Source organism: Delphinapterus leucas, chromosome 1 (genome assembly GCF_059928025.1).
Source record: "Delphinapterus leucas isolate spDelLeu-1000000601 "Yukka" chromosome 1, BTC_Dleu_Yukka2, whole genome shotgun sequence".
Lineage (NCBI taxonomy): Eukaryota > Metazoa > Chordata > Mammalia > Artiodactyla > Monodontidae > Delphinapterus > Delphinapterus leucas.
Genome location: NC_143129.1, coordinates 79,004,084 through 79,030,980, shown reverse-complemented (window position 1 = coordinate 79,030,980; position 26,897 = coordinate 79,004,084). Strand labels below are relative to the sequence as shown.

Sequence of the window (26,897 nt, the reverse complement as noted above, 5' to 3'; positions counted from 1 at the left end):
GGCGCGGGCCAATGACCGAGAATACAATGAGAGATTCCAGTATGCGGTAAGTGGCTCTAGACCACCTGTGCTCTCCTCCTGAGTCAGAAAGGGGAAAGGTGCATCCCATCTGTCCTAGGCTGGGACACAGGGCTGACTGCTGGGAGAGTGCTTGAGGGAGGGGAAGGCAGCCTCCTCGCCACTCTCCACCTGCTGTGTGCTGAATTTTTCATGGCCTTCACCTGTCAGTGAAGCAGGATACATTGACCCCGTGAGACTCTCTTCCCTCCTCCTCTTTCGCCCTCCCACACCTCTGGTCACTGGCTTTTGGGGACAGAGGTTTGGAAAGTGTGGACGGAGGAGGCAGCCTCAGTCTCATTCTGGGTTGGGGTTGGAGGCTGCCTCATTATCTTCTCTCCCACTGCCACAGAGTAACTGCATCAAGACCTCCAAGTACAATATTCTCACCTTCCTGCCTGTCAACCTCTTTGAGCAGTTCCAGGAAGTTGCCAATACCTACTTCCTGTTCCTTCTCATTCTGCAGGTAAGTGACCTGTGGTAAACCCTTTGCAACTCACAAAGCGATATAAAGTCAAGGAAGAGAAAGGTCTAGGGGAAACGAGGACGGGGCCTCGGAAGCATGCCTTCTCTTTTCTTTTTTCAGTTGATCCCACAGATCTCCTCCCTCTCCTGGTTCACCACCATTGTGCCTTTGGTTCTTGTCCTCACAATCACAGCTGTTAAAGACGCCACTGATGACTATGTGAGTTGTTTTCATTCTTATACCTTTTTCCCACCCCCCACCCCACAACTCACTTTCCTCCACCCAGCACAATTCCTCAGTGACCTTGCCATTCCTTACCTGGTCCAGCTAGATCCATGATATCTTGGCCGAGAGTAGGGAGGGGGAGTCAGGGAGAGAGTAGACCTGTGAACAGGTGTAGACAAGGTGGTACCCAGCATGCTCTGCATTCCACTGATCATCTAAGTCCCTTGGAGCGGGAGAAGGTGTCTTACCTTTCTTTCCTCTCTTCAGTTCCGCCACAAGAGTGATAACCAGGTGAATAACCGTCAGTCTCAGGTGCTGATCAATGGAATGTGAGTGCCTGTTGGAGACTGAGGGCCTTGGGGAAGAAAGGGGTCCCCTGGGAACTTCTCTAGCTACTGACAGCCTCTTCTCTATCTTCTCATTGCCTCAGCCTCCAGCAAGAGCAGTGGATGAATGTCTGTGTTGGTGATATTATCAAGCTAGAAAATAACCAGTTTGTGGCGGTAAGGGACAAGGTGCCCCTCTAGGCCTACAGTGCTCTCCCTTTACTTTGGCAGAAAGGGATGAGTCTTTCCTGATTGACTATTGCCTCTTAAACACACATGGGAGGAAACTTTCTTGAGTGGGAAGCTTCTGTGTCATATTAATATGCCTCCTTTCTAGCCATTCACATGCTTGGGACTAAGCAAACCAAGAGTGCTTAGTGGAAGGAGGGATCATCAAAGAGTCCATTGCGGGTGGAGGATTGGGTCTTTGGCCTTCTCACTAGGTTTTCTTTCTAGGCGGATCTCCTCCTCCTTTCCAGCAGTGAGCCCCATGGGCTGTGCTACATAGAGACAGCAGAACTCGATGGGTAAGTCGCATGCTCAGTGTCATACATCTCCTTCTGCCTCCTTTGGGGTAACAAGCTTGCTTTTGAAAGAGGTTCCCAGGTCTGGGCTCTGTACCTTTTGGAAAATTGATGGGTAAGAAAGCCTTTGGGGTGTGTAAAAGAATTACCACCTAGTAATGCCTGCGGTGGGGGGGTGGTCCTCCATGGTCAGGTGCCCCCAGGTAGAATCTAGAGGAAGAGAAGGGAACCAGGCCTCAGGGACACTGTCCTTCCAGAGAGACCAACATGAAAGTACGGCAGGCGATTCCAGTCACCTCGGAATTGGGAGACATCAGTAAGCTTGCCAAGTTTGATGGTGAGTAATTTTGGAGAAGCAGCTTTCAGGTAGAGGAGGTGGGTGGGTTTGGGGGTTTAAATTGTGCCTTCTCTTTTTGGCTTCTTGTTCCTGTGATTATGCACCGCTCTGGACTTTTTTGGGTTTTTGGGAGGCAGGGGTGTCAGGAATGCCAGGTGGCTATCATTTACTTGTGAATTGATGGTCATTTCAAGAGATTCTCATGGCTGATAGCTCCCTCCTTGCTGTACATGTTGAAATTCAGCTTATTCTTATTTCTTATTTGTCTCAGAATAATGATATATGCTCCTTCTAACAAGACAAACTATGTAGCACGTATAAGAAAAAGCCCTCCTTCCCTCCAATTCTAGTCTCCTTAGGTAGTCACGTTAACTGGCAGTTTAGTGTGTATTCATCCACACTTTTCTGTTTATACAGACACGTGAGCATAAATCAATGGGATCATACTGTACTAAAACCTCTGCAACCGCCTTTCTGTACTTACTAAATTCATCATAAGTATCTTATCATGTCACTATGTAAAGAAATTTACATCATTCTTTTTCATAACCCTATAATGTTTCATAGAATTGATGTATTGTAATTTGTTCAGCTCTCCCCTGACTATTCAGTTGTTTCCAGTCTTTTGCTCTTCAAATAATGCTTCAATAAAATTGTTTTGAGCTATGCTATCATTTTTTTTTTTAAATTTGGCTGTGTTGGGTCTTCGTTGCTGCACGCAGGCTTTCTCTAGTTGCAGTGAGGGGGAGCTACTCTTCGTTGTGGTGCACGAGCTTCTCATTGGGGTGGCTTTTCTTGTTGTAGAGCACAGGCGCATGGGCTTCAGTAGTTGTGGCACGTGGGCTCAGTAGTTGTGGCACGCAGGCTCAGTAGTTGTGGCACGCAGGCTCAGTAGTTGTGGCACATGGGCTTAGTTGCCCCGTGGCATGTGGGATCTTCCTGGACCAGGGCTCGAACCCATGTCCCCTGCATTGGCAGGTGGATTCTTAACCACTGCGCCACCAGGGAAGCCCTATGCTATCATTTCTGTAGAATGAGTCCCCAAAGTGTGATTACTGGGTCTGAGGCTATGTGTACTTTTAATAGGAGTTCATGCTGCTTCATTCCTTTCCCAGAAAGTTGCATCAGTTCACACTCCCACCAGCAGTGTGTGATGGGCTCACATCCTAACACCATCTCCCTGCAGCTTCTTTTTCTGTGTTGCTGTCTCATGGTTAAGCTACAGACTGCACCTTGAACGGGGGCACTCTTGTCTTCTGTTCAGGTGAAGTGATCTGCGAACCTCCCAACAATAAGCTGGACAAATTCAGCGGAACCCTCTACTGGAAGGAGAACAAGTTCCCCCTGAGCAACCAGAACATGCTGCTGCGGGGCTGCGTGCTGCGAAACACCGAGTGGTGCTTCGGGCTGGTCATCTTTGCAGGTGAGCCTCCTAGGGCCCAAAGAAAGAAGGGTGAGAGTTGCTGCCTTCACCCTCCCGCAGGAATGTGGGAGGAAGCTGAGTGGGCCCTGGATCCAAGCTTCTCATCCACCCAGTGTCTCTCTTCCACCCTGATGTCCTGTAGTCTGGGGATCAGGGCAGAAGCCCAGAGGCAGATTTGTTATTTGGCTTTCCCAGCCCTTCGCATTCCTTTCTAGGTCCTGACACTAAGTTGATGCAGAACAGCGGCAGGACAAAGTTCAAGAGAACAAGTATTGATCGCCTAATGAATACACTGGTGCTCTGGGTAAGGCTTTCCACATATGGTTCCTGCCTCTGCCCTTCTGGTTCTCCCTGGGCGGGTCCCTTTACTTCCATCTCTCCTCTCTTGTCAGTAGTCAGCCTTCAGGTTTTAGCTTTTAAAGCCACTGGCAGGTCAACCACTCAAAGACAGTGTTTATTTCAGGCTCTTTTTGGACTTGGAAGACGTTATTTAAAAAACCTTAGGAACGTGCATGAATCAACAACTTAAAGAAAGTTAAAACAAATCTTCCCTTCTCTGGATTCCAGTTATGATGGTGACTTAGTGTAGCATGTGACCTTCTGTTTGCTTTGCCAGGGACAAGGAGGCCTTCATGGGGATGGAGAGCGAATTAAAAGAAAAATTTCCATTTGGAGGATGGATAGCAGGGTCTTTTCCCCTGACTTCCAAGAGCAAAGGATCCCAAAGGAAAAGTTTCTGTTTTAGTTTTTGGCAATTCCTGAATCCTTCTCTTGTTTGGCTAGAAATTTGAGCTCCTTGTTGGGCTCTCCTCCCCTTCTTGTGCTCCCACTGCCTGCTGCCTGCCCCCCACATGCCAGCTTGCAAAAGCTGGGGTCAGCCTCTGGTGAGACAGTTTCCTCCCTGGCCTTGAAGGGTTTGCAGAAACCCCAGTCTGAGAGGCTATCAGGCCAAGGCTTGCATCGCCCCCTGGTAGTCCTTGGACATCAGGATGGTTCCTGCTTTGCTTCAAAGCATCCAGAGTGGAGGCAGCTTTGAAGATAGATGTCTGAAATCACGCAATGGTCTCAATTTTTTTCTTTTAAACCACCAAAACTTTCTTATGATCCTTCTTCAAGGACTCCAAACTTTATAAGTTTTTTGACTATTAAGAAATCTACATTTAGGAAGACATAATTTGTGTCTTGGTTAAAAGACTTTTTTTGGCAATCTGTATAAGATAATGAACATTACAGAAACTTGGCACTTTTTTAAAAAATATTTATTTATTTATTTATGGCTGCGCTGGGTCTTAGCTGTCGCATGTGGGACCTTTAGTTGCAACATGAGAACTCTTAGTTGTGGCATGTGGGATCTAGTTCCCTGACCAGGGATTTAACCCAGGCCCCCTGCGATGGGAGCGTGGAGTCTTAGCCACTGGACCACCAGGCAAGTCCCGGCATTTTTGTTAGCTTGTAGAGGCTTAGCTCCGGTAAATGGGTGATTTCTAATAAGCTTCTTTGGTATGTTGAAAGTAGCTCACCCCCACTCTTACCATTGTTGAGGTCTCCCAAATGTTTTAGGATGTCAGAGTGGGAGCTACACAACCATTTCAGCCCTCCCAGCATACAGTTGAGAAAACATCGTGAGAGAAAGTCCACGTGATGGTCAGTGACAGACTAGAACCTGTCACCAGTTCTGGGTGCTTCCCACTAGAGCATGCCACCATTTTAAAGATGCCTGAGGGACTTCCCCGGTGGCGCAGTGGTTGAGAATCCACCTGCCGATGCAGGGGACACGGGTTAGAGCCCTGGTCCGGGAAGATCTCACATGCCACGGAACAGCTAACCCTGCGAGCCACAACTACTGAGCCTGCGTGCCGCAACTACTGAAGCCCACATGCCTAGAGCCCATCCTCCGCAACAAGAGAAGCCACCGCAATGAGAAGCCTGTGCACCGCAATGAAGAGTAGCTCCTGCTCGCCACAAATAGAGAAAGCCTGTGCACAGCAACGAAGACCCAACGCAGCCAAAAATAAATAAATAATAAATAAATTTATATAAAAAAAAAGATGCCTGAGCTTTCAAGGGCTCAGGGTACCAGTGGTGACCTTCAGAGATGCACTTGGTTTTGAGGGCTTCCTAAGTGGCAGCTTAGCCTCTGTTTCTCATTCCTCTGCAGATTTTTGGATTTCTGGTCTGCATGGGGGTGATCCTAGCCATTGGCAATGCCATCTGGGAGCACGAGGTTGGGACACGCTTCCAGGTCTACCTGCCCTGGGATGAGGCGGTGGACAGTGCCTTCTTCTCTGGCTTCCTCTCCTTCTGGTCCTACATCATCATCCTTAACACCGTCGTGCCCATATCGCTCTATGTCAGGTATGTGCTCTCTCTGCTCTGGGGTCTCTCCAGGGAGCTCAGGTGGTCCCTTGGCAAACTTCAGTCTTCTGTGAAGATGAAATTCTCGAGAGGGAACTTGGGGTCCTCTCCTTCCTGTGCTGTGAACATTTTATATTATCTGTTTATCTTTTTGTACAAAGCAAACTTCACCACAGTTTCCTGGTACTTTGGATTGTATTAGAATAAAAACCATATTGATTTATTCAGCACATATTTATCGCATGCAGACTTTGTGCAAAGAAGCATGCTAGGTGCTGTGGCACATACAAAGATGTATTAAGAATGGATTTCCTTCCCTCCAGGAGCTTCAGTCTAGTAAAGGGAGATAAATCTGAACATGTTATAAAACAAAATGGGAGCTAGTGCTGTAACACGTTCAGTGTTACCCTTATGTGTAAAGCAAGGGGACACAGTTGATGTGTAATACAGCCTCTGCCTTCAAAAGCAGCAAACTGGTAGGGGAGGAGAGATGCAAACAGTGTAAGACACCGAGCTACCATGCATCCCACTGAGATACCACAGAGGCACTAAGTGCCATGAGGGTTGGAAGAGCATTACTCCCCGCATAGTTAATCAGAGAGGACATCTTTGAAGAGGTTGCTGGTGAACTGAGCTTTGAATGGTGGCAGGGATGGGTGAAGGTGGAGCCTGGAGGAGAGGGCTGGAAACAAAGGCACAGAGATAGGGACCTTGCAATGGTTGGTCCTGGGACAGTTTGGCAGGATCATGGACTGTGAGTGGGGGGCTGTGAGACAGAGAGCTGGAAACACAAGCTTGTTCCCTATTGTGGAGGGTCCTGAATCTTTGCCAATGGACTTTTACTTAGGAAACCATTAAAAGATTCTTTAAAAAAGTCTAAAGAATGCTTTAGGAAGTGTTGGCTGGCAGTGGCCTACCGCATGAATAGGAGTAAGAGGACATCTAGGATGTTTGCAGGAAAGAGAATGTTAACAGGGAGAATGAACAGGAAGGGCGGGGGGATGCAGGAGGAAGAAAGAATGGCAAGAAGAGAGAAGATATTTTTGTATTTAGTGCCTTGCACTTGAGATAAGAGAACCTATGACTTTTTTTAATTTATCGAATTGTATACTTTATTATTATTATTATTATTTTGGCTGCATGGCTTGTGAGATCCTAGTTCCCTGACCAGGGATCAAACCCAGGCCCTCGGCAGTGAAAGCGCAGAGTCCTAACCACTGGACTGCCAGGGAACTCCCAACCTGTAACATTTTTGAGGAAATGCTTTACAGAGATGCTCAGATCTCTTCCCATATGTTGTTTTTTGTTCACATAGATTCCCCAAATAGTCCTCAGATCTCCCCACTAGCCACTGAGTCCTAGTGCTGTTGACAGTGAGTAGGAGATAAGGAGTTTCTGTGCTGAGGGTGGACAGTGGACAGGGGCTTTTGAACATTAGAAGGAGACTCAGAAGGCTTGTGGTTTAGTCCTGCCTACTCAGTAGCCACGTGACCTCAGGCAAATCCACAGTCCCTTAGGGCCTTGGTTTTCTCATGTAAAATGGGAAGAATAATACCAGTTTCATTCTCTTAATAGGGACATTTTGATATAAGATACAAGATTGGAAAATACTTTTTAAAAATTAAATTACTGTATGAATAACGGGTGGTAGCACGTTCATCATGATCATCACAACTCTGGTATTTCATTACTATTTAAAGGTTTTCTTGTTTCCAATCTGATTTTTTTTTTTCCACCTTTGGACTTTGCTGTCTTTGTTTGGTATCCAAGTTCACTCGAAACCTATGGTAGCTGCCTGAGAAAGTTTCTAAGTGTCATCAGGTTAGCAGTGTGTGTTTGCGGGGAGGGTGGAGAGGGGACGCTTGATCAGCGGAGTGGGGCAAAGGCCATCAAGGCATTTCCAGCCAGCTCATTTTTTGTGTGGTAGCTGGATCCTGACAGCAGCCTCAGTCAGGTTGGAAGCAGGGTTCCAGATGTGGCCCCATTGCTTGGCTGTGCTGGACCTAAACATGGGGCCCTTTCTGAGATGCTAACAGTCCAAATCCCAAGGGTAATGCCTAGTAAAGAGGGTGATGCGAATACACCTTGGGATGCTGAGAGCCCTGTGCCGATGTAAATTGGTGTTATTCCCCAGACTCTTGAGGCCCCGCTTCCTTCTGGAGTCAGCATCTCAGTCTGCCCCGCCTTCTTCCCAAACACCCCAGGTCAGGTTGTGCAGCCCAGAGCCGGGCGGAAGGAGTGAGCTCGCCTGTGTTCGGGCAGCAAGGCACGGGCTCCAGGGCCTCCTCGGTTTTCTCTCCCTGCAGGGACGTCTGTGTGCCTGTGGCACGCGCAGCACCCTCATTATTTCTTTTTCTCTTTTTTTTTTCCTCTTCCTTCCCTCTTGCACTTTCTCTTGTTTTCTCTGCATGGTTTCTGTATTATTAGTCCTGAGGTAAGAACTGGTCGAGTGCCTTGTCCGCAGTCCCCTCTCCTCTGCCTGTGCCGTCTGTCCCGCCTGCCCAGGCCCTTTGCACCTTTTTTGTCTGGAGAGTGTCAGAGGGTCAGGGTCGGGGACCCCCACCTTTAGGCTCTCCTTGCCCTCCCGCACCCAGGTGTCCTTGCCCAGGTATCCGCTCCGTTCTTGTTTCTCCCCAGGCGGAGGGCCTGCAGCAAAGGCCCATGGGGGTGGGGTCCCCCTCCCCTTCCTGCCCCCAGCCTCACCTCCTGTACCCTGTGCAGCGTGGAGGTCATCCGCCTGGGCCACAGCTACTTCATCAACTGGGACAAGAAGATGTTCTGCATGAAGAAGCGGACGCCCGCGGAGGCCCGCACCACCACCCTGAACGAGGAGCTGGGCCAGGTGGAGTACATCTTCTCTGACAAGACAGGCACCCTCACCCAGAACATCATGGTCTTCAACAAGTGCTCCATCAACGGCCGCAGCTACGGTATGGCTGCACCTCCAGGGACCGAGGGCTTGCGTCTTGCCTGAAGGATTGTGCTACTGGGGCTCCCACAATTGTCTTGATGTTTGGGTTTTACTTCTTTCCTACCTGGGTCTGTGGGACTTGAGAGGGTCTGCTCTGCGCCCTGGGTCAGGAGGTAGACACTGACAGTGCTTCCCCTCTCCTCTGCTGGTGCCCTCACCCCGATCCCAGCTCCAGGCAATAGGGGAGCTCCTTGGCTGTTTGAAGTGAAGCCCAAGACACTGGCCCCTGGGCACACCGGCCAGGTTGGACCTTGTCAGCCCTGCTGGAGTCTAGACTCTCCCTGTGTTGCTGTCCAGGGCCCTTGTGAGTCTCTGAAATGTGACCATGGCCTTTCCAGTGTGGCCCCGCTGCAGTGGCCTTGTGGCTGAGCTGCTGGGATGGCTTGGGCAGCGTGTGTGGGGTCTTTTATGCAGAGTGAGCCCCTCTCCTAACTGCTTTCTCTACTAACCCAGGCCCCATGGCCAGTGTGTGAGGCTTTGTCTGTTGTGCAGGCCTAAAGAGCGAAAGGCACCCGAAGGGCCTGGGAGCCCTAGGGACATGGGTGTGGAATTGGAGCTGTCCTGGGGGGCAGCTGGAGCGTGGATGGGGATGGAGAGCAGTGGGTGTCATGGCTTTCAGTCCTGGGGTTCTGAGGATCCAGGGTGCCTGCACCTTCTGTCCTTTGAGTCAGCCGTGTGAATCTGGGTGACATTCACTCAGCGACTAGGGTTGCGGGTTCCAGATGCCTGTGGGGGTCCTGTGCTGGAGGCTTCTCCCCCTGCTCTGTGAGGTCTTGAGCTCTGACGGTGCTCCTCCTTCTGTCCTGGCTGTGTGTAGGTGACGTGTTCGATGTCCTGGGCCACAAAGCTGAATTGGGAGAGGTAAGGTCCAGACCCCATGGTGATTGTCTGTGCCAGTTAAACACAGGGTGCCTGGGCAGGGTTGGTGTGGTTAGGAGTGATGTGTTGTCTGGTCAGGAAATGGAGGCTGCTTGGAGGAAATGGTGTTCTAAGGAAGAGCTGGTAGCAGAAGTGGGAATCTTGAGGTCCACAGTGGACAGGATCTTGGTGGGGACAGCGCCTCCCTGGGAGGCAGCCTCGTGGCCCACCCTTTCCTGATCACACTCTTAACCTGCTCCAGAGGCCTGAACCCGTCAACTTCTCCTTCAATCCTCTGGCTGACAAGAAGTTCTTATTTTGGGACCCTACCCTCTTGGAGGCTGTCAAGATGGGGGACCCACACACGCACGAGTTCTTCCGCCTCCTTTCCCTGTGTCACACCGTCATGTCAGAAGAAAAGAACGAAGGTGAGGGACTTCGCTGGAGGTCTAGTGGTTAAGCCTCCACGCTTCTAATGCAGGGGGCCCGGGTTTGAGCCCTGGTCAGGGAACTAAGATCCCACGTGCTGCATAGCACGGCCTTAAAAAAAAAAAAGAAAAACGAAGGTGAGCCGAGGAGCTGGCTTGTGTTCTCCCCCACCTGACTTGTGCCTTTGGGCTCGGGCTGTGATCTGCAGTGTGGCTGCCTGGGCCTTCCTGGGCGGGACACTCGGCTGAGAATGGGGCTACTGACACCACCTGTGTTCTTCCTCCCCACCCAGGGGAGCTGTACTACAAAGCCCAGTCGCCAGACGAGGGGGCTCTGGTCACCGCAGCCAGGAACTTTGGTTTCGTATTCCGCTCTCGTACACCCAAGACCATCACTGTCCACGAGATGGGCACAGCCATCACCTACCAGCTGCTGGCCATCCTGGACTTCAACAACATCCGCAAACGGATGTCAGTCATAGGTGAGGCCGGGACGGGGGTGCGGGGGGCATTCAGGGGCAGCATGCAGACCTGGGATGGGTGAGGTGTACTGGGTGACCCTTGATGTTTTAAGGTTGGGGGGCTTCACCTGTCTGAATTTTTCTGGGACGTTCTCCCCCCGCCCCACCCGTAGTGCGGAATCCAGAGGGGAAGATCCGACTGTACTGCAAAGGGGCTGACACCATCTTGCTGGACAGACTCCACCACTCCACCCAAGAGCTCCTCAACATCACCACTGACCACCTGAATGTAGGCGTGAGGAAGGGAGCCCTGTGGTTCTGCTACTCGCGGGGTCGTGGGAGGGGCTGGGGGCTGACTCTCCTGACTCCTTCTCCAGGAGTACGCGGGCGAAGGGCTGAGGACCCTGGTCCTGGCCTACAAGGATCTGGATGAAGAGTACTACGAGGAGTGGGCCGAGAGACGGCTCCAGGCCAGCCTGGCCCAGGACAGCCGGGAGGACCGGCTGGCCAGCGTCTACGAGGAGGTTGAGAGCGACATGATGGTATGGGCCGCAGAACGGGCCAAGCGTGGGCAAGGAGGGGTCATGCCTGGACTCTCGTCCCAGGGACCCTTGTGGTATTTTCAGCTGCTGGGCGCCACGGCCATTGAGGATAAGCTTCAGCAAGGGGTTCCAGAGACCATCGCCCTCCTGACGCTGGCCAACATCAAGATCTGGGTGCTGACAGGGGACAAGCAAGGTGAGAACGAGCAGGGCCAAGGAGATTGCATCTGGACACAGCCCTGTGGAGTCCTTGCATGAGCCTGGGACATCGGGCTGGCAATTGCGCTGACCTTGTCGGGGGCCTGTCCAGAGCTCCTGCAATGTTTCTTGGTAGAGACGGCCGTGAACATTGGCTATTCCTGCAAGATGCTGACGGACGACATGACGGAGGTGTTCATCGTCACTGGCCACACGGTCCTGGAAGTGCGGGAGGAGCTCAGGTAAAAAGGCTCGAGGCAGGTAGATGCTCTGCAGTGTACCTGGGGGTCGGGCAGAGGTTCCTCGATTGGGCTTGAATCCCTGCTCCTCTCCTGGCAGACCACGGTCTTGTTTCCCCCTTCACAGGAAAGCCCGGGAGAAGATGATGGACTCGTCCCGCACTGTAGGCAACGGCTTCACCTACCAGGAGAAGCTTTCTTCTTCCAAGCTCACTTCTGTCCTGGAAGCCGTGGCTGGGGAGTACGCCCTGGTCATCAACGGGCACAGCCTGGTAAGTGTCGTCATCCTTTGCTTGGGCAGTACCTTTTCAGAGAGCGGCTCTTAGGTCTTACCATGTTCCCATTTCCCTGGACTTCAGGGGGGCTGCGGTCTTACAGGGACCTGGACGAGCTGACCCCCAGGTCTCTCCTGGAGAAGACTGGGGCTCTCTCAGCACTCTGTTCCCAGGCCCATGCGTTAGAGGCAGACATGGAGCTGGAGTTTCTGGAGACAGCCTGTGCCTGCAAAGCTGTCATCTGCTGCCGGGTGACCCCCTTGCAGAAGGCACAAGTGGTGGAACTGGTTAAGAAGTACAAGAAGGCTGTGACCCTTGCCATCGGAGATGGAGCCAACGACGTCAGCATGATCAAAAGTGAGTGGACTGCGTAGGTGTGGCGGCTGGGCGCTGGGGAAGGGAGAGGGGCCCAGGGAGGAATGATGGGGGAGGGGGCCAAAATGTGATGTGAGTCTGAAGGGTGTGGCTGTCTTCATCCTCTTGTCATCTCTTGTCTCTGCAGCGGCTCACATTGGTGTGGGCATCAGTGGGCAGGAAGGGATCCAGGCTGTCCTGGCCTCCGATTACTCCTTCTCCCAGTTCAAGTTCCTGCAACGCCTCCTGCTGGTGCATGGGCGCTGGTCCTACCTGCGCATGTGCAAGTTCCTCTGCTATTTCTTTTACAAGAACTTCGCTTTCACCATGGTCCACTTCTGGTTTGGCTTCTTCTGCGGCTTCTCGGCCCAGGTAGTGAGCTCCCCACTGCCCTGACTTACCAATCCTTAAGCTCCTTAAGGACAGAGATTGTATCTGTCCTGTTCATTGCTTGGTCCCCTTAGGGCCTAGCTGTTGTCTGATGCATGCATTTAAAAAAATGCTTGTTGAAGAAGTGGAGAGGGAGTTCCAGAAAATTCCTTAGGCCTCCACATATGCCACATCGGCTGTCTTCCTCCGCCTGATTTGTAGTGAAGAAAGACTGCATGTTCACTCCTCTCTCACTCCCTGTTCTCCTTCCAGACCGTCTATGACCAGTATTTCATCACCCTTTATAACATCGTGTACACCTCCCTCCCGGTCCTGGCTATGGGGGTCTTCGATCAGGTATGGGGGAGTTGGATGACCGGGCGGGCTGGGGAGAAAGACGTTGCTGCAAGGGAGCCACCTGATAGGGGTAGGCTTGTGCCCACTGCCTGTGGTCCCTGGGAAGGCAGTTCTGTGAGCTGCTCAGGGTGTGGCTGGTTCTCCCTCTCAGCCACACCTGACTTGTAACTCCCCTGGGTTGCTGAACAAAAGATGGATTGGGGGCAGCTGGCTTGAGGTCGGATATAGCTGTCGAATTTAGAAAAAAAAGAGGCAGGGGGACAGAGTCTGCCCTTGGCCTTCCTGAGTTAAAGCGGCAGCTTCTGAGACTTCCTGTGCCGCTGGCCCTCCGCACACAGGATGTCCCGGAGCAGCGGAGCATGGAGTACCCTAAGCTGTATGAGCCAGGCCAGCTGAACCTCCTCTTCAACAAGCGTGAATTTTTCATCTGCATCGCCCAGGGCATCTACACATCTGTGCTCATGTTCTTCATCCCCTATGGGGTGTTTGCTGAGGCCACCCGCGATGATGGCACCCAGCTGGCTGACTACCAGTCCTTTGCGGTCACCGTGGCCACTTCACTGGTCATCGTGGTCAGTGTGCAGGTAGGAGGCAGTCCGGGAACTGGCCTCCCCTCTGGAAGGGGTGGGGCTCCTGTCCTTGGGGTACACTGGGCACTGCAGTTCTGTTCCTGGGAGGGGGGACTGGGTTTGTGTGTGTGGGGGTGCTCCTTCTGCCTGTAACAACTGCTTTTCGCAGATTGGGCTGGATACCGGCTACTGGACGGCCATCAACCACTTCTTCATCTGGGGCAGCCTGGCGGTTTACTTTGCTATCCTCTTTGCCATGCACAGCAATGGGCTCTTCGACATGTTTCCAAACCAATTCCGGTTTGTGGGTGAGTGCCTGTGGCTTCCTCTTTAATCAGTGAGGAATCACAGTTGTTCTGGGACTAACGGGGTAGGTAGGCATTTATTCAACACTCTTTATGTGCCAGGTATTCTGCCAGGGTGCTGTCGGGATCTAGTTGTATCCGACCCAGGCCCTGCCCTCAGAGAGTCTCTGTATCCATGAAAATGAAGAACAGCCCTGCCAGGCTACAAGGGAGGCGAAGCGGTGGCAGGCTTCATGGTCAGCAGAATGACTGTTTGTGGGGTGGTCAGGGATAGTCCCCCAGAAGAGGCTGCTGAGGGTGTAGCCAGGACTGGGGAGCCAGATTCCAAGCCAGAGAGCTGGAAGTGTGAAAAGGCTGTTTATTTCCAGGAAATAGAGAGTGCTCCAGCTAGGGTGGGACAAGAATACCCTTTGAGAAGCAGTGGAAGAGAGGCTAGAAAGGCAGGCCATTTGAGGAATCAGAATGCCAGGCTGTCAGGTGTGCACTTGACTTGCCAGGAGCCTCTCTTTTTTTTTTTTTTTTTTTTTTGAGGAGAGAGTGGGGAATGGCATCAAGGTACAAGGGTCATCAGCAAAGCCCTTTTGAGGAAGAGACATTGGCACAGAGAAATCTGAATAAAGGGAAGGAGTGAGCCATGTGCCTCTCTGGACAGGAACAGCCCAGGAAGAGGAAACAGTGATATGGAAGCCTTAGGTGAGGGCTTGTGGGGAGGTCGTCAGCAGCAGAGGAGCTGGGGGAGTGAAGGAAACGAGGTTGGAAGGTATGGCTGAGGCAGGAGGGCAGAGATGAGAATCAGTCCAGGTAATTTAAGCCTTTATAGGTCAAAGTAAGAACTTTGAATTTTAATGTAAATGTGATAGGAAGCCATCATCAGAGGGTTTTGAGCAGGGAAATGTCATAAACTGATTTATGTTTTTACAGGATCACTCTTACTGTTTTGTGGATAATAAAAGGTAGAGGGCAAAGGTAGAAACAGGGAGACCAGCTAGGAGGCTATAGCAGTAACCCAGGGGACAATGATGGTGGCTTGGAGTCGAGTGAAAGGTGGTGGAATCCCATAGATATTTTGGAAATGGAGCCAGCAGATTGGATGGGGGCCTGAGATGGGGGGGGTAGGAACCAGGTTGACTCCGGGGCTTTTACTTGGAGCAGCTTAGTGGGTGGTGGCATCTCCTGGGCTGGGGAAGACGTGGAGCAGATTGGGGTGGAGGAAACAGTAGTTCACTTTCAGCCGTGTGAAACCGAGGTGCCCGTTAGATGTTCAACAGAGACGTCAGGTTAAGGCAGTTAAAGAAGTAGGTCTGGGGACTTCCCTGGCCGTCCAGTGGTTATCATTTGGCACTTGCACTGTAGGGGGTGTGGGTTCGATCCCTGGTTGGGGAACTAAGATCCTGCATGTTGTGCAGCCAAAAGAAGAAAAAAAAAAAGACAAAACAAAACAGGTCTGAAGTTGTTTTCAGAGTTTGGAGCTAGAGTTCAAGTTGGAGATAAATATTTGGAGAGTAGAGAGAAAGAGAAGCCAGGGATGACTTACGTTTTGAGACTGGGGAAGTAGGGCTGCCAGAAAAAGAAATGGGGAACTCAGCGGGGTGGTGCTGCCCTTGCACCTGCTTTGTGACTCCCAAGGCCCCTGACTCCTTTGTTCCCAGGTAATGCCCAGAACACCCTGGCCCAGCCCACCGTGTGGCTGACCATCGTGCTCACCACAGTCGTCTGCATCATGCCTGTGGTCGCCTTTCGGTTCCTCAGGCTGAACCTGAAGCCGGATCTCTCGGACACGGTGAGAGGCCAGCCTGTCTGCTTTGGGGGATGGAGCTCGTGTGTCCGAAAGCCCTTGGGCTTAAATACGCCTGTGGCTGCAGTTTCTGTTAAGTGCGTGGACGGTGGTCCTCTGCCCTTCCTGGGTTCAGACAGCCTGGGCAGTCTTGGAGGTGCCCGTGCCTGCCCCATCCCAGGCGCTCTGGGGCCCTTCCCTGAGGCGGTGTCTGACGCTGCCACGCTGATGGAGGCTCCTTCCCTCGTGCCTCCCCCGCCAGGTCCGCTACACCCAGCTGGTGAGGAAGAAGCAGAAGGCCCAGCACCGCTGCATGAGGCGGGTGGGTCGCACGGGTTCCCGGCGCTCTGGCTACGCCTTCTCCCACCAGGAGGGCTTCGGGGAGCTCATCATGTCTGGCAAAAACATGCGGCTCAGCTCCCTGGCGCTCTCTGGCTTCACCACCCGCTCCAGCTCCAGCTGGATTGAGAGCCTGCGCAGGAAGAAGAGTGACAGCGCCAGCAGCCCCAGCGGAGGGGCTGACAAGCCCCTCAAGGGGTGACGGCTGGGACGGGGACGCCCCTTGCCGGTGATCAGCGCACGCAGGGCTGGCCGGCCACCGAGAGGACAGCATCTCGGAACTGTGGGTCCTCATTCCTTGCCCAGGTCCTCATCCCATCTCCCCTGGTAGACTCTGTCCTGCTGGTCCCACTAGGAGTGGCTGGGGCATCCCCAGCCCAGGGCCCTCCTAGCAGTTGGGAGGGTGGAGGGGGCCGGCCCCAAGGGCAGAGCGGGGGCTGACCAGCCCCAGTGGGGGATCAGATGTGGAACCAAAAACAGAAGAAAAAACTGTGAGAGATTGTGTCTGCCCCTGCCCTGCCTGGGAACCCACAGGGAGACTGTAATCTCTGTATTTTTTTACTCCCACTCCCCAGAGGGGCCCCAGAGCCCCTGTTCCTGAATTACACAAGAATGTATCATGCCGGGAAGCCAGAGACCTGCTGGGGCCCTCGGCCCCTCACAGTGTGTGTGTCTCTCCTTGATGTGTGTTTGTGTCCAGTTTGGTTTTGTCTCTTTTATTTGGCAAGTGGAGGAGGCCTTTATATGACTTTTATGTTGTGATTGGTGTCTTAACTCTCCTGGGGAAGAGGAGACCGGATAGATGTGGAGTGGTTTGGGAGGGGCTGGTGCCCACGAGGGACAGAGAGGCTGACCAGGGAGGGAGGTGCCTGTCAGCCACAGGGTGCGGGGAGAGTATACAGGGGTCTGCTCCTGTCTCCTTCCTCACCTTGAGAGTGAAGTGCTACCCCTCCTCAACACACGCAACTCCTGGATTCCGTAAGTCCTGCTGGTATTGGGCTGGAGCCTAGGAAAGTGGCCCTGTCCTTCTCAGTGACCTAAAGCTGGGTGTGAAATGTAGTACTAAGAACATTTTCTTTCATTTTAAATTTAGACCCAAGTTCACTGGCAGAGTCTGTTCTGACTTTCCTTCTCCCTCCTCGTTGGTGTTTTCCTGCGCCTGAGGTGGCCCAAAAGGGGAAGCTGAGCACCATGAGATGAGGCTAAAGGGAAGCTGACCTCTACTTCTCCCTCTGGTAAAAGAGGTCCCACCCGCTCCAGGCCCAGCACGCGGCAGGATTTGGTGCGGTCCCTGTACTGAGTGGTGGGGAAAAGCAGGGGAGGCGGCTGCCCCGTGCCTGGCTTGGTCTGGACAGCAGAGCTTCGGCTTGCCTGTCCTTCCTCTCCATCATCTACACCTAGGAAGCACTTCCCCAAATTACGTGTCTCCCAAGTTAGTTGCTACCAAATCAGTCTTGGGAAGAACTTTTTCCTTGTCTTTGGTAGTGGAGAGGGTTACTCAGGAATGGTGTGGAGCTGGGAGTGGGCTATGTGGGAGTCCCAAGGGAACTGGAGGTGGGCTGCGTTGAGGCAGGGTGGGGTGGGCAGGGGATGGGGGCGGGGAAAGCTTGACAGGGAAATTCTTTAGGCCACATGGTTTACAAACCCAACATCATGTCTGTTTGTGTGTCTCTCAAGGTGAGAGTCTGATTTTTATACCAAAGAGGAAATGATTTTTTTTCATATTTTGTTTGTCTATATTATATAAATATAAATATATAAATATATATATATATATAAATATATAAATATATATATATATATAAATATATATATATATATATATATATACAGTTATATATATATTATTTTTTTGGTTCTCTCTCGTTTTTTAGGGAGGGAGGAAAGTACCAAGTTGCAATGAGCTGTAATTAAGGAACATTCTGTATAATTTATGACACATTTCTATACTTGCAAATATTATATCATTTTATGGATATAAGAGAAAAATGCCTTTTTATAAAATTCCAGTTTCTGAGAAGTGTGTAATTTGTCTCTTTTCTGATGTTTAACCAAGACTGGTGGTAAAAGTAAAGACAGATAGAAACTGTTTCTTAAATGGAGCTGAGTGGGTAGATGTGGGCCGAAGTGGAGAAAACAGAATCTGACTGGTGCGGTAGAGCACCTCCTCTGTTTGCACACCTTCTGGTATCTGAGTTTCAGCTGGAAGATGGGGCAGTGGGCGGGACTGACGTGGATCACAGGGACTTTGTGTTCTGCTGATGGCTGGGTGCTTAGGACCTTGACTGTTTGCTTTTCCAAACACAAGCCAAACTCTCATTCCTAACACATACCAGATAGGTGGGTATGTATAGGGGAAAGGACCGGGTAAATATTTTGATTTTTTTTTTTTTTTTTTTAACCACCACCCCATGCCTTTTCCATTAGCACAGGCCTCATAGCCTCCCATCTTCCTGGCTTTTCACAGAAGTAAATATTAAGGAGCCTAAGTAGGGACTTCCCTGGTTGTCTACTGGTTGAGGTTCCACACCTCCACTGCAGGGATCCCTGGTCAGGGAACTAAGATCCCGAATGCTGTGCAGCTAAAAAAAAAAAAAAAAGAAGGCAGCCCAATACTGCAGGAAGTGAAGGTTAGCAGATAAGGTGTGCTGTTGTCTTTCAGGGAGGGAGAGGGGTGAGGAAGCCAGGCGAGCTCGTGTCCTAGGAGAGCTCAGGGCTAGTGCTGGACTCTGATGCCCGTCAACTCCCCCACCCCACCCTTTCGTCTTCTGACCTAGCCAGTCCTTTCTGTCATGGTGGCAGTCCTTCCTCTTCCTCCCTTTCTTCCTTCTCAAAAATAGAGATTTCTGGGAATTCCCTGGTGGTCCAGTGGTTAGGACTCCTCGGTCCCACTGCAGGGGGCCCGGGTTCAATCCCTGGTCAGGGAACTAAGATCCCGCATGCCTCGCAGCGTGGCCAAAATAAATAAGTAAATAAAAAAAAATAAATAAAACACAAAAATCTGTGGTGCTTAAGCTTGGAGGAAAGACATGGAGATAAGATCAGTTTTCCTCCTGAGGAATAGTCTAGGGCAGGGATAGCCCACAGACCCCTGGGACACAAACTGGTACCTGCCTCCACACAGGAAGAACCTGTTCAGGTGCAAATCAGCCTTTTACCAGGCTCTTTCTGGAACCCTGAGCCTCAGGCAGCAAGTGGCATCTGGCCTCAATCCCCCCGCCCCCAGGACAGAGAAACAGGCCTTAATCCCTTGAGGCTGGTTAGGCTCCTAACTTTCCTGTTCCTGCCACTTTTCACCCCGAACAAAGGGCTGCTGCCCCTCACCCTGTGACAGATCCTCAGGGTCCCCACTCCCCACCCCACCCACTGCTGACCTACAAGAGAGGTTTCAGAGGACAGGCGAAGTGCTGTTCAAGCATGGAGAGAATGTTCTCCCCCACTTCTCAAATGAGCAGCTGAGGTCTCCCCTCACCCAGGATCCCATTATACATATCTGAGGGGCAGGGCCTGAGTTATTTTTACTCTTATTGCCTCTTGCAGATATCTTTTCTTCCATCTCTAGATAAGCACGAGTTGGAGTCTCCTGCTGCTCAGATAACCCATTTGTTCTTGGTTTCCTACTTCCTTCCCTGCACTCACTGGGGACTTGGGCACCTGGCTTACTGTCTTCTGGTCGCTTCTCCCACCATTACCCTAGTGCCTTCTCAGAATGTGTGTCTGAGAAACCCGTGTGATGCCCTCGCTTTGTTCTCCTTCGGCCTCATTTCTGAGGGCATTCACTTCCTCTCCACAAAACAGTGCACTCCCATGGGTGCCCCACTGCCATCGGGAGTGTCACCTCCGAAAGGTCATAATCCAGCATTTGTCTGTATCCTTCAGCTCCTCTGCCTTTCACCTATACTCCCAATACATACTACAAACTCCTCCTCTTCTGGTCGTGCAGCTCCTTTGTGTGGGCTCTTACTTGCTTCGCATCCCAGCCCATAGCCTGTGGCCTGGTATTAACCACTCTGCCCAGCAACACTCCGATGCTGGGTCAACATGCCGTGTCCCGTGGTGAGCTGTCCATGTGAAAGGAGGAAGCCGCATGACCATGTTGAGTAGAGGAGCTGGGAACTCACAGACTCCCGCCTCAGCAGGCCTGTCACATAGTGAGGCAATGCTGTGCATCTCTGCTCACTTTCATTCTGCTTCCCCTCAATGATAATTCCTAACTTTCTTCTCTTTCCTCAACTCCATCCCACCATCTCCCACCCTACCTTATGCAGATGGTTCTACCTCCTACTTCACAGAGGAAAATAACTTCTTCAGCTTTCCCCATCACCTACAAGTTTCACTCTGCAGAGGCAGGGTACGCAGCCCCCATCCTCTCACCTTCCATGATCCCCCATCCATTGTCCTCTTTCTTTTTCCTTTTTTTTGCGGTACGCGGGCCTCTCACTGCTGTGGCCTCTCCCGTTGCGGAGCACAGGCTCCGGACGCGCAGGCTCAGCGGCCATGGCTCACGGGCCCAGCCGCTCCACAGCATGTGGGATCTTCCCGGACCGGGGCACGAACCCGTGTCCCCTGCATCGGCAGGGGCGGACTCTCAACCACTGCGCCACCAGGGAAGCCCCATTGTCCTCTTTATCTTACCTTCCCCTTCCTCGCTCATGGTTCTTCCCTTTACCAAACAAGGATGCCCAGCTTTTCCCACACTTGCCCCCTCCTCAGCCCTGTAAACTACTTAGTGATCTGTGTCCTCGTCCTCTTCCTGCACTCCCTACCATCCGGCTCCTCCTTGACCCACCCCTCAAATGCTCTCACCAAAATCGCCTTTGACTTTCATGTGGCCAAGTCCCAGGTTTGATCTTACTTGCAATCTCTTAGTATTTGACTTCGTTGACTTATTTCCTTGAAACTCTGTCATCCATTGGTTTAAAAACAAAACAAACAAGCAAACAAACAAAACCCCTCTTTGTTTTACTCCTGCCTCTCTGGCTGCTCCTTCTCAGTCTCCTTTCCTGGAGCTCCTTCCTCTGCTCTTCCCGCACCGCCCCCCCCACGGCACCATTTTGGCTCTGAGCTCTTCTGGTCAGTGCAAGGTCCTTGAATGGCCCCATACAAACCCATGATTTACATAAGATTTGGGAGCGTCACCATGGTTCACCTCCAGATTGGACTTCTCCCTGCTCACCCCCATGCTCTAGGGCCTGTATTCAACTATCCACTGGACTTTTCTCCTTGGATGACCCACGAGCACCTCACATTCAACATGCCTCCAAATGAACATTATTCCTCCCAGCACCTGCTCCTCCTCCAGCACCCTCTATTTCAGGGAATGACACGCTATCTTCCCAGTTACCAAAGCCAGACTCGCAAGTCCTGGAGAAAACCCCATACATCTGCTCTGGTGCCACCGTGTCCCATGTTGTATATTTCATCTTCCTTGATGCATGAAGTGAACTGAACTGCAATGTCCTGAGCCACTATTTCCCAGTGATTGTGACCAACCAGATTTCTGGCCCTAAGCAGGAGCCATATAGGTTGAGATTCAAAACACAAAGACATTTTTTTCTGCCAGAAAAGCTGGATAACACTACATTCCTTGGTGTTGCAGGAGATAATGGGGAGAGACCAGAGGACTCAGGTCAGATAGGCAGGCGGCTGCAGCATCGCACCATTGCCACCCCCTCGAGTACAGAGGAGGGAGTCACTGATAAAGACCCAGGACTATGGACTGTGGTCTCTACTCAGGAGGGATCGGTTATTAGGAGATTCCCTGCACCAGCAGCTGGAGCTCTAGGGCTGGAGGGAGGAGCTGAATTCTCCCTCTTATCTCATTTCTCAGAACAAAGTTGGGAAGACTGCACCCAAGTTTTTACATTGTGTGGGGGAGAGTTTGGGTTTGGAGGGCTACCTCCTAAGGTCAGGGATGGGGGAGGCGATGGTGGCTCTGACTGTGTCCAGTGGAAGACACGGTGTCTGTTCCAGGCTTCAATGCAGACGCTCCTCTGGGGCTTCATCCTCCTATCTTGAAGAACTGTGTCCTGACCCCAGTTAGAGACGCTGACCTCCTCTCTGACTCTCCCAAGACTTCTGGAAGCTTTCCAGTTCTCAGTGAGTTGCTGGGAGCTGTGCTGCAGAGGCAGCAGCTGAGCCAGCCAGGGAGGGTGTAGCCTTCATCTTGCTGAGTTGCAACAGGGAAGTCTTTCCCAAACATTTCCTAGGGCCTAGAATCCACCTAAAAAAAAAAAAAAAAGTTATGGGGTGTTTTCCCTTAAGAAACGAGTGTTTCTGGACAAGAGCATGAGATTCCCCCTTGGCTAGGACGGCTTGAGTCTTGAAGTCTGTCTGGGCCGGAGGTTCCGCAGAAATTTTCCATCTGCCCATGATTGCAGGATCCAGAGGCCCCAGCCACCCTGGGAAAGGTCAGTTCTCTGTGCCCCAGGGCCCAGCGGGGACTAGTGTGGGTCCAAGTACCAGGAAGAGGCGGAGAGGGTGCCCAGGTTTACTCAGGGCCTGCAGGAGGTGAGGAGGGGGTACGGGTGGAAGGAAAAGACCATGTCCTGCCCCACTCCCTGCGCAAGCCACTCTCTTGGCCCTGCTCGCGTCGTGGAGCCAGCCCGGGTGCCTCTCTTCCCTGGTCACCCTTGGATGTGGTGCTTCTGCGGGAAACGCCCGGGTGGAGGGCTGCTGTGACAGGGCTCCAGGTTAGGAACCTGCTCCCATCACGGGGAGAGATGCTGGAGGCATCTCACAGAGCGTGCCTCTGTTCCTCATAGCGGCCCCAGGCTCCCCTGCCAGCACAGCGGGAGGAAGGCCAGCGGTTGCCCCTGCAGGGAAAGTGGCTTCTCCAACTCCTGGTGACCCTCGGGGCCAGAGAGGGGGAAAACGTGAGAGCTTGGATCTTGGGGTTGGGTCTTTACTGGAGAGGAAGGGACGACTCCTAGAAACCCAGCAAGTCTGATCTGTGGGAGTGTTAATCCAAATTTTAGAAACTGACTGACTGAAATAAACAGGTGTTTATTTGGGGCTTGTTAGGACTGCAGCCTGCCCCAGCGGTGCACCCTGAAGGGAATTCAGGATGGAAAAAAACCAGGATGCTGGCCCTAGAGAGTTAAGATGCATATCAAAGGAATAATTTCAGTGATCCCAGACTCTTGCACCTTTCCATACACAGAAAAGCACTAAAATCATTAAGTTGAGATGTCTCTTTTTTTGTGATTAGCAATAATCTTTTGATGTTTGACTACTGTTTTTTGTTTGTTTGTTTGTTTTTCCCCAGGAAAAACTCCTATATATCCTGGCTCTTCCTTTGCCTCAGAGCTATATGAGAGGCTGTCTCCTGGTCTATAGTTCTCAGTAAAACGCAACTCGCAGCTTTTAGGTTGTGCAGTTTTTGTTTTTGTTGTTTTTTCAGTCGATACTCCTTTATAATTTCGATTTGTCTTCGGGAGATACAAAGGATACAGGAAGCATGCAGGAGACCTTCATGGCCACCAGTGATGGCTGGTCTCTAGGTTTGCCCCAAGAAGAGGAAGAGACAGTCCTTGACTCTGTCTCTGGAACTAGCATAGTGGAACAGGCCGACTTGTCCCAGCAGATTTTCTGCAATATCTCGGCCAGTAGTTCTAAATCTTATTGGCTCAGGGTCCGCTTAAAAGTTATGCAAGGGCTTCCCTCGTGGCGCAGTGGTTGAGAGTCTGCCTGCCAATGCAGGGGACATGGGTTTGTGCCCTGGTCCGGGAGGTTCCCACGTGCCGCGGAGCGGCTGGGCCCGTGAGCCATGGCCGCTGAGCGTGCGCGTCCGGAGCCTGTGCTCCGCAGCGGGAGAGGCCACAACAGTGAGAGGCCAGCGTACCGAAAAAAAAAATTTTTTTCTTATTTTTTTTCTTATATAAATTCCTATATTTAGTGTGTGTTGTGGACCAGTAACAAGAAGTTTGCTGACTGGTAGTGGTTAGAGAACCATTTTAAGTAGCCCCGGTCTAAAAGGAGTCAATGTGGGCTCCAGAAAAGCCAGCCCCTAGGGTGGGGAGGCCAGAGGAAGGCCCATGGTGGTGGTGAGAGGGTGCTCTAGATGAACCCAGAAGAGTAGCCTTTCTTGCCTGAGTCTAAGAGTGGTATAAGGAGAATACCTGCTTTGGGGATATAGACGCTTGAACTGTGTGGAATTTTAGCGTAATTTATCCAGAAGTCCAAAACTCCTTATGCTGTATCATGACACTAGGCTTCTACTTGGCCAGTGGCCAAGGATAGACGAGAATCAAAGTCAGATTACATATTCATAAATAAGAAAATCTGTTCTATAACAGAAGAGCTTGACTATTAAAAATAGCTCTCCATATAATAAATACTATGAAGGCATGAAGGGCTTGCTGACCTTTTTTTTTTTGCCTTGTCGTAGCTGGAGTTGCTATGGTGTCACCTGGCAGCCACAGCTGATTACTCATTCTGTATCCATCAATCCATCATTCCTTTTTCTTTCTTTCTTTTCTTTTCTTTTTTTTGTATCCATAATTTCTTGACTCTTTGGTTGTGCAAACATGGGCTCTAATCACTGTTTGCTGGTTTTCTTCATTCTTTCCTCCTAGCATTACTGTCGTCTGTAATACAATTTTTACTTGATCTACTGAAATCATCACACAGTGACATAAGCAGAACCCAGAGAGAAGAGGGGAGGGCAGAAAAGGCTGGTGGGATGAGATGTGAGGTGGAATGAGATGGGATGAGATGTGAGGTGGAATGGCCAGCATCATGAATGATTGGGACTTTCCTATTGATGGACCAGGGCAATGATTGAGGCTCTGCAGGACTTCCAGAGGCAGTAAGGGGAATGCTGAAAAGAAGGTTCCTGCAGCTGCAGGTTGGCCTCTGCTCACAGAGTCTGCATTGTCACCAACTGGGTCAACTAGGGAGAAGAGCTGCTGCATGCATTGCAGGGTAAAAAGAGATAAAAATATCCTCACCCTGGGCAGATCAAGAGTCTTCATTTGTAGGTGTGCCCATTGGGAAGAGAAAGGGGATGGAGATAGGCTTGCAGATACAGGGTTATTTTCCTTTGGAACAAACAGCCACTCCTGGATCTTGCAAGCCACATAGTGCAACAAATAAATTAATTAATTAAAAATAATAATTTATTTTTATTTTTTTAAACATCTTTATTGGAGTATAATTGCTTTACAATGGTGTGTTAGTTTCTGCTTTATAACAAAGTGAATCAGCTATACATATACATATATCCCCGTATCTCCTCCCTCTTGCGTCTCCCTGCCATCCTTCCTATCCCACTCCTCTAGGTGGTCACAAAGCACAAAGCTGATCTCCCTGTGCTATGTGGCTGCTTCCCACTAGCTATCTAAAAAATAATAATTTAAATTAATTATTTAAATGTGCTATCCCTTTAAGAAAATTTTAGACATTTGCTGAAGGTAAAACTGAAGGGGAAAATGCTTAGCTTTGAATTAAATAAATGGCTGACTGCTAGATTACAAGATAAGAAGAAAAGAATTCAAACTGATGTCAGGTTAGCAAATAAAAAGAGAGAGAGAGAGAGGACTGAAATAAATAAAATTATAAATGAAAGAAGAGGCATTACAACTGATACCACAGAAATACAAAGGATCATAAGGGACTACTATGAACAAATACATACCAACAAATAGGACAACCTAGAAGCAATGCATAAATTCCTAGAATTATACAAGCTATCAAGACTGAATCATGAAGAAATGGAAAGTCTGAACAGACTAATCACAAATAAGGAGATTGAGTCAGTAATCAAAATTTCCCAACAAGAAATGGCCAGATAGTTTCACTGGTGAATTCTACCAAACATTTAAAGAAGTAATGCCAGTCCTTCTCAAAGTTCCAAAACATTGAAGAGGAGGAAACACTCCCAAACTCATTTGATGAGGCCAGAATTACCCTGATACCAAAGCCAGATAAGGACATCATAAGAAAAGAAAACTATAGGCAAATATTCCTGATGAATATAGATGCAAAAATTTGCAACCAAATACTAGCAAAATGAATTCAATAGCACACTAAAAGGATCATACACCATGACCAATGCACAGTGTTATAAAAATTTGCATGATTAAAAAGCCCATTAAAAACGCAAGATAGGGACTTCCCTGGCCATCCAGTGGTTAAGACTACGCTTCGACTGCAGGGGGTGTGGGTTCAATCCTTGGTCAGGGAACTAAGATCCTGCATGAAGCACAGCCTGGCCAAAAAAATAGATAAGTATTTAAAAATAAAGCACAAGATAGACCAATTTTTTTTTTTTTGTTGTTGTTGTTTTTGTTTTTTACCAACGTGTTTTAATGTACAAAAAGAATGTGAACATTTTGGGGTTCCCTGGTGGCACAGTGGTTAAGAATCCACCTGCCAATGCAGGGGACACAGGTTCGAGCCCTGGTCCAGGAAGATCCCTCATGCCGTGGAGCAACTAAGCCCGCAAGCCACAACTACTGAGCACGTGTGCCACAACTGAAGCTCGCGTGCCTAGAGCCCATGCTCCGCAACAAGACAAGCCACCACAATGAGAAGCCCGCTCACTGCAACCAAGAGCAGCTCCTGCTCGCCACAACTAGAGAAAGCCCGCAGCCAGCAAAGACCCAACACAGCCAAAAATAAATAAATTTTTTTTAAAAAGAGAATATCCACAATTATCTGAAAAGGCTATTAAAATACTCTATTTTCCAATTACATACCTGTAAATGCCAAACTTTCTTTTTCACAGGCACACCTTGTTTTATTGTGCTTCACTTTATTGTGCTTCGCAGATATTACATTTTTTCTTGCAATTTGAAGGTTTGTGGCAACGCTGCATTGTCAGATAATGGTTAACTTTTTTTTTTTTAGCAATAAAGTATTTTTTTTTTTCGGTACGCGGGCCTCTCACTGCTGCGGCCCCTCCCGCCGCGGAGCACAGGCTCCGGACGCGCAGGCTCAGTGGCCATGGCTCACGGACCCAGCCGCTCCGCGGCACGTGGGATCCTCCCGGACCGGGACACGAACCCGTGTCCCCCACATCGGCAGGCGGACTCAACCACTGCGCCACCAGGGAAGCCCCACAATGAAGTATTTTTAAACTAAGGTATGTATATTTTTTTCAGACAATGCTATTGCACGCTTACTAGACTATAGTGTAAACAC

The 26,897-nt window shown here is 50.5% G+C and overlaps 1 protein-coding gene across 4 annotated transcripts in view; it reads left to right on the top strand.

Annotated features, from left to right (window-relative positions):
* Nucleotides 1-17,511, top strand: part of ATP8B2 (ATPase phospholipid transporting 8B2) — a 22,407-nt gene extending 4,896 nt beyond the window's left edge. For 2 of the 4 annotated variants that reach the window (XM_022559378.3, XM_022559374.2), the window contains 27 exons: nucleotides 1-46; nucleotides 410-523; nucleotides 644-742; nucleotides 1,016-1,077; nucleotides 1,179-1,251; nucleotides 1,531-1,601; nucleotides 1,856-1,935; nucleotides 3,200-3,358; nucleotides 3,574-3,662; nucleotides 5,517-5,713; nucleotides 8,435-8,643; nucleotides 8,854-8,988; nucleotides 9,502-9,545; nucleotides 9,805-9,970; nucleotides 10,264-10,452; nucleotides 10,605-10,720; nucleotides 10,809-10,973; nucleotides 11,058-11,169; nucleotides 11,308-11,413; nucleotides 11,538-11,682; nucleotides 11,859-12,042; nucleotides 12,188-12,411; nucleotides 12,682-12,765; nucleotides 13,104-13,349; nucleotides 13,504-13,642; nucleotides 15,289-15,419; nucleotides 15,676-17,511. The exon at nucleotides 1-46 is cut by the window's left edge and continues 13 nt beyond it. In XM_022559378.3, the coding sequence (XP_022415086.1) occupies nucleotides 1-46; nucleotides 410-523; nucleotides 644-742; nucleotides 1,016-1,077; nucleotides 1,179-1,251; nucleotides 1,531-1,601; nucleotides 1,856-1,935; nucleotides 3,200-3,358; nucleotides 3,574-3,662; nucleotides 5,517-5,713; nucleotides 8,435-8,643; nucleotides 8,854-8,988; nucleotides 9,502-9,545; nucleotides 9,805-9,970; nucleotides 10,264-10,452; nucleotides 10,605-10,720; nucleotides 10,809-10,973; nucleotides 11,058-11,169; nucleotides 11,308-11,413; nucleotides 11,538-11,682; nucleotides 11,859-12,042; nucleotides 12,188-12,411; nucleotides 12,682-12,765; nucleotides 13,104-13,349; nucleotides 13,504-13,642; nucleotides 15,289-15,419; nucleotides 15,676-15,954 (3,664 nt within the window). In that variant the 3' untranslated portion in view covers nucleotides 15,955-17,511. The remainder of the gene's footprint in view (nucleotides 47-409; nucleotides 524-643; nucleotides 743-1,015; nucleotides 1,078-1,178; nucleotides 1,252-1,530; nucleotides 1,602-1,855; nucleotides 1,936-3,199; nucleotides 3,359-3,573; nucleotides 3,663-5,516; nucleotides 5,714-8,434; nucleotides 8,644-8,853; nucleotides 8,989-9,501; nucleotides 9,546-9,804; nucleotides 9,971-10,263; nucleotides 10,453-10,604; nucleotides 10,721-10,808; nucleotides 10,974-11,057; nucleotides 11,170-11,307; nucleotides 11,414-11,537; nucleotides 11,683-11,858; nucleotides 12,043-12,187; nucleotides 12,412-12,681; nucleotides 12,766-13,103; nucleotides 13,350-13,503; nucleotides 13,643-15,288; nucleotides 15,420-15,675) is intronic. The other 2 variants (XM_022559376.2, XM_089914652.1) reach the window with 2 other exon arrangements.
* Nucleotides 17,512-26,897: the final 9,386 nt, after the last annotated feature.